Below are 9,837 nucleotides of genomic sequence, written 5' to 3' on the forward strand. Positions count from 1 at the left end.
CAGCCGGCCATCCGGGAGGCCGCGGCGGTGGCCGTGGACGCGGCGCTGCTGGAAGGCGTGTTGATGCGGACCGAGGGCGAGCCCAACGCCTCGGATGTAAGTGCCAGAGCCCAGAGTCACGGGACGTGTTCTGTCCGGGCCAGGGTGTGAGTCAGCAAAGCCAGAGGAGCCGGCTGCCATCCCTGGGTTTGCTGAGCCCACAACGTGCGTCGCTTTGCAGCGAGCACCCAGCAGTTTGGCTGAAGCATGACTGACCTGGGAGGCTATAACTCGCACCCCATCCTGCTGATGAGTGCATCTCCCCGAGAGACAGCCCTCTGATACGGTTGCCCCTGTCCAAGGAGAAGGATAAATCTGGAAGGGTTTGGGAAACTGCCAGGATCCCTGCCTGTGTGTGGTGGTGGGTGTTCATCCCTCTCCTAGCCTCCCAGCACCTGTGTGATCCTTTGAACCAGGCGAATGTCCCTCAGAGGGGCCTGTGTTTCTGATGTGCACTCAGCCACAAGTCAGCCTTCGCCCCTACCTTGGGACAAGGCAATGGGGGTGATGCATGGGGTTACCTCTGCTGAATCTCCAGCAGCTGATGCATGGGGGTGCCAACGGGGGGCTTGACCTGCTGGAGGGGGATACTGTGAGCGATCTCAGGGGAAGAAGTACCCCTGTGCAAGAGGGGTGGGACAGGTCCCTGAGGAACCAGGGGGCAAGCAGGCCAGCCTAGCTGGGAACTGGTAGAGGTGTCCAGCACGGGGGCTGCTCCTTGATGTCAGCCCAGTGGGCAGCTCAGGGCTCTGAGGGAACCTCCAAGGGAGAGAGGAAGAGGGAGCCTGGGAGGAGCAAATACACTGCTAATGTTCTTTGTCTCTTGTAAAAATCAAGGTAAATTGGGAACTTCTCACTGGTGAGAAGTTTTGGCTTTGAGGCCCTGCGACTGAGCTGTGGGGTGAGCCAGGGGTCCACAGTCACCCCTGGGACTCAGTGAGCAGCAATCAAAGGAAGTGACTGATGGCCAAAACCCAGGACTAGTAATTTCACCTTTTTTTCTGAAACTGAGGTGTTTTGGAGATGGTGCTCTCCAGTTAAGGTGGAAACAGAGCATCCTTCAGAGGGAAGCACTCAGCCCAGCCTGAGGTCCGGAGCAGCTGCTCTTGCCTCCACAGCACCCTGCGGATGGCTCATAGAGCAAAGCCCTCAGAAGTCAGGGGTTGGCAGGGCTGAGGCCCTGTGTCTGTCCCACAGAAGAGGGCTCAGGGTGGCTTCAGCCTTTGAACAAGCAGAAGCAACGCCTCTTCAGCCCCGCTTAAAGTGCGTGGCCTGACTGCTCTGCTGCTGCATCCTTTGCAGGTGGTGAATTACGCTCCCTTCACGCTGCTCCCGTCCGCAGTACCAAGTGCCTTGTTTGAACAAGCGTATGCTGTTCAGCAAGATTTTAACCTGCTGGTGGATGCTATTAGTCAAAACAAGGAATTCCTGGAGCACACTCTGGCCAGGTAACTTCTTGCATGTGGCGTTTTAGTGAAAAGTTTTAAATGCAAAGCATTTATCACCTCTCAGTGATTCCTGTCTTCGGTCCGTTCATGTCCTGAGCTGAGGTGGGCACTCCTGTTCTCTGCAGAAATTGTCTCCTTTGCTGCGTTATTTGTCCTAAGATTAATTTCTGTCATGTCTCTGTGTTTTGAGTCTCCTTGGGCCTCAGAAGACGGGACACCTGGCCAAGAGTTGACTCCCTGCAATGGTCTTCAGTTTTACCAGTGTTTCAAGCTTGTGAATCCTAAATTGTTAGCTTGTTGCCCCCTGGGTCTTAAATTCAAATTGCTGGAGTCTTCCTTGAGCCCTGGGTTTAGTAGTCTCTTTCAGTCCCATTTTGCAGCTGCCCGATAACCGCCAGCTCTGCTGCCTGCCTCCTGTTACGAAAAGGAGGGGGTTGTTCCTTCCCCCACACCTCGGATCCATTGTGGGATCATGGGGTTCCCTGCTTTCCCAGCCGTGCTGGGAGGGTGACCCGCAAACACTGGGTGCTGGAGGATTGGTCAGCTCTGGCCTATGAACTTTGGATTTTTCTGTGGCCGTTGCCCTGTGCTGGAGCGACCCCCCCTGACCACGGCCCCCGTAATCTGTAGGGCTGATGCTTCTACAAAGCCCATTTCCTCTCCTGGTGCCCATTCTCTGCTGCTTGTTGGTGCTGGTGCTGCTGGCTCTCTGGCACCGGGACAGAGCAAAGGGAGCTGTTTTCCAGCATCCTCCTTGTTTTGCTAAAGCCTGACCGCTCAGAGCTGTCTTAATGCTGGCGCCTGTTCCAGTGCTGGCCACAACCAGAGCGCGCGGGGGCACGGTTATACCCGTGGCTAAGGAACGCAGCACCCTGGGGCTTGTGTGCCCTCTCCTGTGCAGTGTCTCAGGGCAGCTCCACCGAGGTGCTGCTCACAGTTAGCTCAGGGATTTGGGACCTCAAAGAAAAGCCAGGCCTAGTCGAGCAGGGCCACTTAAGCACTTGGCACCCCAGCGTGCAGGATTTGGAGCCCAACAGGACAGGGGAGTTTGATGGAGCTTGGGAAGCTTCCATGAACCGTGTGTGCAGGTGCAGAGGGACGTCTGATTTCTTCCTGTATCTGCAAAATTCTGCTGCAGTTCTTTGCTTCTGCTTGTCCTGTCTCTGCTCTGCAAACGAGTCACCTCAGCACAGCGCTGCTTTTGGTAGGGTGGCTGTGCCCAGCAAACTGGATTTGAATTACGGTTATGCACTGTGGGCCTTGATGAAGGGTGCGCTCATGGTGCTGTAGGACTTGGTCTGGCCACAGCCCTGCTGTCTGTGCTGGAAAATGTCCCTGGTAAGGTGTTTTTCTGGAGAAGAATTAATTTTCTTGTTCCTCTGTGCCAATGTGAAGGGGCTGATCCGGTGTGTCTTTCTCTTTAGCACCATCAAGGTAGATGACTTCACAGCTCGTCTCTTCAGAATCCACGTGCAAGTTCTGGAGGAAGGCTTGGCTCAGGTACCTTGGCCCAAGCCCACAGGGACCAGCAGCTCTGCCCCCTTGCCTTGCAGTGGGATTGCCTGGTGCTGCCAGCTTGCTCCTGGGGGCTTTGAACTGTCCTGCACGGCTGGTCGCTCCCTGCGCTACGATGTCTCGGTTACTGCCTGCGAGCTTAGGACTTTGCCCTGTTTGACAGTCATGCCCTTTGGTTAGTGCTGCTGGAAACAGGCCTTGGCTGGGAGGATTTCATCTGCTTTGCCCTCTGGGAGCCTCGGGAGAACACACGGATGTGTGCGCTGTATCAGGGACTGCGCCAGACCGGCTGTCCCTGCGGAAGTTCCTTGACTCTCAGGAGTGGTGTTAACTCCTCTGGAGCACTGAGGAGAGCTGTGGGCCCTAGGCAAGGGCCAAGCACCACGGGCACGTCTTGCAGAGGTTTTTATCAAAATGAAGGGGACTGGGTTTGCCCTGGGAGGATTTTGAGGCGAGAACTTTTGTGGTTAAGGGCAACAGGAGAACCCACTTCACATCCCTTCTGTTTCAGTCTGTGTTTTTAGGCATAAACCGCTCCGATTACATGTTTGACTGTGGGGTGGATGGGACACCGGCTCTGAAGCAGATAGAAATAAACACCATTGCTGCCAGCTTCGGAGGCCTCACCTCCCGCACAGCGGCTGTCCACGGGTAAGGGGCACCTCTGGGCTGTGCTGCCGGGCGCTGCAGCACCTGTACCCTGCTGCACCCCGTGTCTTTGCTGTCCAAACTCCTGCTCCCCAGGTCCTGCTGGGGGTTGTCGTGGCATTTACAGCTCTTTTTGTGTTCTACAGGCGGGTGTTGAAAGTGCTGGGAAAGTCTAAGGAGGCATCGTGCCTGCTGCCCAACAACCCATCAAACGGGCTTGCCTTGGGTATTGCGAAAGCCTGGGAGCTCTACGGTTCTCAAAAGTAAGGAGAGAGGAGGAGCTGGAAGCTGGGTTGTCTGGTCTCCCCTGGGGATGCACGTGTTTGGTTTTGGCGCCGCGCTTTCTGAAAGGTGCCCGTTGGCGAGCCCAGCAGTTCTCAAAGCCCACGGCACCCTGGGGAGAGCCGTGCAGCGGTCTTGGTGTGCAGGGCTGCTGCGGGGCAAAGGCAGAGAGGTGCGGAGGGTTTGACAACCCTGCACAAGGCTCAGTTCCTCCTGCCCTTGTGCTTATGCCCCGCACTTGTTGGGTAATGAGGCAGGATTGGTACTGCTCTCCGTTGGCATGCTGACCCTTGGAAACACTGGGGAAAACGAGCGGGAGCAGCGCAGGAAGCCTGAATCACAGAGGTTGAAAGTTGGTGATCTGGGTGCACATGGAGTGTCTCTGGGTTTAATTATGTCCTCGGCATCTCTTCCAGTGCTGTGGTGATGTTTCTGGTGGAGGAAGTCCAGAGGAACATTTTTGATCAGCGATGTGTAGAAAACGAGCTTTGGAACAGGTAAAGATTGAATTTTCCTGGGGTGGGAAGGGATGGTCCAGTTGTGGAAAAGGGCAGCGGAGCAAATTGCTGCCAGATCATGGTGTTTCCCTCCAGCAGTTTGGGAGCAGGCCAGGGAAAGATGGAGGCGTGCAGAATCCGACCGCTTTTTACTTTGTCACCTACTCAAGGACAGAGTCAAAACGCTTGATAGTTTCTGGGTCTGTGAGCGGGCCCGTCATGGTATGTAGCAGGGCAGCCTTGATCTTGGACGTGGCTCTGTGGGCTGTTGCACAGCACTCTTCAGCATTCCTTCGGCTGCCTGCCTAGCCTCAGCGTCCACCTGTCCTCTCACCAACCTCCCAAAGCCACTCCCCAGCTCTTTGCTGGAAATACCAGCAGCGTCAAAACCTCTGGCCTCCTGGGCTGGTTCCTGGCTGCGTTGTGCCTGCGTAGCCCTCGGAGCCGTACCAGTGGTGGCCTTGCACAAGACAAGGAGCAGAGCAGGGTTAATGAGGGTCCTGCTTGCCCTCTGCCTTGGGACTGGGCACAGGGTGTTTCATAAAAGCTTAATTAACGAAGCTTCAAACCACAGTGAAAGGTGTGGGCAAAGCAGACAGCGCAGCAGTGGGGTAAAGGTCCCGGGAGAGGAGGTGTGTTGGTAAGGTCACCGGTGGTGGGAGGTGTATGGCTCAGTGTCCCAGATCGGCAAGGCCACAGCGCCGCTGCGTGGAGCAAAGGCTGCAAAGCACGAAGGAGGTAAAACCGGCAGGAAGTCCCTGTGTCTGCAGCTCTGGGCTTTGAAGCCAGCAGTGAGGGAATCTGTGCAAGGCCAGGCCGGATGAGGGAGCAACCTGGGCCATGGCAGGGGGGTTGGAACTGGATGGGCTTTAAGGTCCCTTCCAACCCAAACCATGCTGTGATTAAAAACTCAAAACACTGACTTCTCTTAGAAACACTTCAGGAGGTGGAAGGCGAGTACAGAGAAATCCAGGGTGTTTAGACATGTGTTCTGTTTCCTGCGGTATTTGGGCTGGAAGCTTAAGATGGATGCTAAAAACAGGGATTGTTTTAGCCTGTAGGATTCCTCTGGCTCTGTAGTACAAAGCCTGAGGTTATGTGTGAAGGAGCCTTAGATCCTCCTTGCTGGAGCCACCGGTTCCACCTGTGATTTCTGACTCAAGTAACGCAAGAGCCTGGTGACTCTCCCGCTCCTTTCTTAACAGGAATATTCGGGTCATCAGGAAGCGCTTCAGAGATGTGTTTGAAAAGGGGTCTCTGGATGATGCCAAGAGGCTGTATATGTGAGTATGAGCCAAGGTGCGCGTTCCTGGCTGTGTGTTGGGCACACAGGGCTGTAAATGGGAATTTCCAACCAAAGCTGGTGGTATGTTTTGAGTGTAAATAGTGACTTTCTGAGAAAGCAGTTCTCCGTGCTCTAGGCCGCTGCTTCCCCTTAGAGCTGAAATGATTGCTTTCACAGTGGTGAGATTTTGCATACACACATCAGTCCCTTACAGCTGGAAATGTAATTTCCCTCCTTCAAGCTGCAGCCTTCAGAGCTCTGCAGGATCTTTACTTCCTCCACATATATCTGCTCTGAAGAGTCCTGGCTGTTTCAGAGGCCTCCACAAAGATGTTTCCTGCTCACGTGATGCTCTGCCGGTGGGAGTTGGGCTGTGTTATTAGTGCTAGAGGAGGAAGCATCATGTCCTTGGGGTATCTGTTGGTTTGAATGCGCTCGGTGTCTTGCCCGCTCCCTGTGGAGGCCAGGACGAGAGGGTCACAGACTCCCAAGTGCTGGCAGTTGCTTCCAAGTGTGACGTTTCTCAGATTTCCAGGATAATGTGCTTGGAGCTGCACAAGCCTAAAGGAAGATATGGTTTCTTGCCAATGTTGTTTTTCCTGTAGTTAGGCTTATTTTCCGTGGTTTGACCTTTGGTGCCTCTGCTGTGTTTAATTAACAAAGACATTTGTCATCACCGGTCAGTTAAGGGAAAGTGCCTCCGCTGCGCTTCCTCCCTCGCACTGGTGATGCCCTTGCAGTTACCTGGCTGCCGGCCGTTTGTGTGCTGCCTTCCCTGACCTCCCGCTCGGTTCCTGTGCCGGAGCTCGGGGGTGTGATGCTGCAGCTGTGCTGACAGCCCTGCCCCGGCAGGACGCTTGGGTGTCCCACCACCAGGGAAGGATCCTACTCCCTCCCATCTGCCGGAATCTTGCAGGCCTGGCTCCTGGTGCCAGAAGTTACTCAAACACGAGGTTCTTGCCTCCCTCCTGGGCTGAGTGCCCGGATTATTGTGACTGTGGTTAGTTGGGGCAGAGGCCAGGGCCAGGTCCCTGTGTTGCAGGACGGGGCGAACCAGCTGGGGCTCAGTGGAGAGGGGCCAGGCCTTACAGTCCTCAGCTCTCTGGCAGAGCCAGCCAGGAGCAGAACAGCCCAGGAAGCTGAGGAGAAGGGGCAAACGCTGTAACACGTTGCCTGCCTGGCCCCATTGCAGCCCCCTTGGTGCTGGGGGTTTCGGGCAGGGCCTGGCCTGTTTCTGTGAACACTTCTGGTTCCTGTTGCAGGGACGGCCAGGAGGTAGCAGTGGTGTACTACAGAGAGGGCTACGTCCCCAAGAACTACGACCAGCAGGTCAGTACTCGCTCCTCTGCTCCCCCCCATGCCATGGCCTTGCCCAGCAAGTTCGAAACGCCTCGTGGTCCCAGGGGCATCTCTCTGGGTGGGGTCGGTCCTGTCTGGTGTGGCGGGTAGCGTTGGGAAGCTGTGGCTCCGCAGGGCATGGGACACTCCGTAAGAAACATGAGTGGGTTTCTTCTCCAATAACCGCTCGTGTGGGGACCTTTTAGCGCAGCACTCTGTCGCTTCTGTACAATACAGGTTAACACAGGTATTAGCGGCTGCTTAAAGCGTTTAGGTTTGATTACAGATCACACCGTCTGCTGGGACTCTCCGGCTGCAGGGAGTAATACTGAGCAGGTCGTGCTGCTGCCTGGAGGTGGCAGCGCTGGACAAGCTGGGGAGCGGTGCGGGCAAAGGCAGCCCACCGGCCTGGCTGGGCCATCTCCAGAGGTGGTGGGAAGTTCTGCTTGTCTCCAGAGTGTTGTTCCCACCCCCATCCCTGCCAGGCGGGGAGGAGGCACATCACGTGCCAGTAACTGAACACAAAAAAGCGGAGAAAACCCTTTTCGTTTTGCTGATGGGGTGGTTGCTCTCTCTCTGTTCCAGAACTGGGAGGCACGGTTGTTGCTGGAGAGATCGAGGGCGGTGAAGTGCCCCGACATTGCTACCCAACTCGCAGGCACCAAGAAGGTCCAGCAGGAGCTGAGCCGGCCCGGGACGCTGGAGAGATTGCTGCCTGGCCGCGCCGAGGCTGTCGCTCGAATAAGAGCAACGTTTGCTGGACTCTATTCCCTGGACATGGTGAGCGCAAGCGGGGCCGGAGCAGGAACAACCGTGCAGACATGTGCTTGGCCTGCGTGATATTTCTCTGGTTAAGATGAGGGGGCTTTGTCCCTGGGGGACCTTGTTGAAGCTGCTCAAGGGGGTCTGTCAAGGAGCTCCTGCTCCTCCCTGATGCCGTTGCTGTCCTTTCCTGCCAGGGGGAAGAGGGTGACAGGATGGCTGCTACTGCTATCGCTGACCCCGACCGGTTTGTGCTGAAGCCACAGCGAGAAGGGGGAGGTACGAGCTGGGCTGGGCACACGTGGGTTTTCACTGTGGTTCGTGCTGTGTGCAGGGGAGGCAGTAGCTCTGTCATGGCTCTGGGCCCTGTGCTGGGGGATAAAAGGCTTGTGGCTACTTGTAGCCGTGGGGACTAGTCATGGTAGTGAGGTCCTGGAGTTGTTCCCTAGGCCCCAGAGCTGGGGGTGGGGAGCCCAGGCAGCATGTGGGGAGGCAAAGGCTGGGTCTGCTGGTGCTGCACAGCTGGGGTCAACGGCTTCTGCTGTGCTGAGAAGTGCTCAACTTGCTGGTTTTGTTGTCAGGGAACAACCTCTATGGTGAAGAGCTCAGACAGGTTCTGGAGAAGATCAGAGACAGCCCTGAGAGAACCTCCTACATCCTGATGGACAAGATCACACCTCAGCCAGCAGTGAATTACTTGCTGAGGGCACACAGTCCCCTGCAAGCGTCCGAGTGCATCTCAGAGCTCGGTATTTTTGGCGTTTATGTCAGGTGAGAGACGTGCTCGTGGTGTTATGGGGTGGTTCCCTGCTGCAGGCGGCACCTGGGTGGGGAGCATCGTCCCTCTGCGCTGCCTGAGCCCAGCAGCAGGGCACGTGCTTCTGGGGGGTGGGGGCAGAAGTGCCCTTCCCTGCCCCTGACAGCAGCTCTGAGTGGTGTGCTCTGTGCTGCTGCTCTGTGCCTGCTGCCAGATGGGCTGTTGAGGAACAGCAGAGCTGGTGCTGGCGGTTACTGGTCTAACAGCCATGAGGAACTGGTGTGTCTCATCCCCGATTTCCGGGGGCACTGGATGCAGCCACGTGCTTTTCTGAAGCCCTGGCAACCCCAGAAATATCTGAAGGCTTAATGCACTCGTGTTCAACCCTAAATAGCTGCCACTTTTGTTTAAAACTCGCAAAGGTCCATAGAAATGTTCCCCTAGCTGATAAATTGAAGTCCTTCTGCAGTTGTAGAAACAAACATACTCTGGCAGCGTTCAGAACTGGCCCTGCCTGCGTGCAGAGCCGTTGGCCCAGGACAGCCTGGCTGTGAAAGGGAGCTGTCACCAGCGGCCCAAAACAGCTCTGCCCTCTGCACGGGCCCCAGGGCTCTGCCCTGCGGCACGGCAGCGAGCGTGACCCGCGTTGAGCTTGGCCGTGCAGGCGCTCAGCTGCGCTCTCCCGTGCAGGCAGGGTGCGGAGATGGTGATGAACAAGGCCGCCGGCCACCTCCTGCGGACGAAGGCAGTCGAGCACGCGGACGGCGGCGTAGCGGCTGGGGTGGCAGTGCTGGACACGCCGTACTTGGTGTGAGGGGGCGATGCCCTGTCCCCCCACCCCGCTGGGCTGCCCGCAGAGCTGATCTGCCGCAGCGCCTTCTCCTGAGGCTGCGCTTACCGAGGTGTGACGTGCTGGGCACTGAGGAGGGACTGTGGACACAACCGCCCCAACATCCTGCACACCAGCCCCAGCCTCTCCGCTGCAACTCCTCCTGCAGGGAGAAGGGACCCCCCTTGCTGCACCCGGTCCAGGGGGCCAAAAAAAAGTCCTGCTGCACCCCCCAGAGCTGCATTGGGCTGGGCCTTCCCTTGTTCCTGTGGGCAAAGCTGAAGAGTGAACGTGCCGTGACGGAGGCACCCGCGCTGTGCCCAGGTTCCTGCTCCTTGATGCTGCCTTATTTCTGGAGACGCACAGCCCTAAAGCCTGGAGAACAGGAGGGGAAAGGTAGATGTGCAAGGAACAGCCCTCATTGGTGGGATGTGTGT

At 56.7% G+C, this 9,837-nt stretch overlaps 1 protein-coding gene across 1 annotated transcript; it reads left to right on the forward strand.

Annotated features, from left to right (window-relative positions):
• Positions 1-3: 3 nt before the first annotated feature.
• GSS (glutathione synthetase) lies at positions 4-9,385 on the forward strand (the record flags this gene model as incomplete). Its single annotated transcript, XM_010150166.1, has 12 exons — positions 4-96; positions 1,342-1,487; positions 2,912-2,987; positions 3,514-3,653; positions 3,797-3,913; positions 4,349-4,429; positions 5,635-5,712; positions 6,977-7,043; positions 7,638-7,832; positions 8,012-8,093; positions 8,396-8,585; positions 9,262-9,385. Coding segments are annotated over 12 exons (1,389 nt in total), but the record flags the coding sequence as incomplete, so codon positions are not given.
• Positions 9,386-9,837: the final 452 nt, after the last annotated feature.

The sequence above is a fragment of the Eurypyga helias genome, unplaced genomic scaffold (genome assembly GCF_000690775.1).
Source record: "Eurypyga helias isolate BGI_N326 unplaced genomic scaffold, ASM69077v1 scaffold35720, whole genome shotgun sequence".
Taxonomy (NCBI): Eukaryota; Metazoa; Chordata; class Aves; order Eurypygiformes; family Eurypygidae; genus Eurypyga; species Eurypyga helias.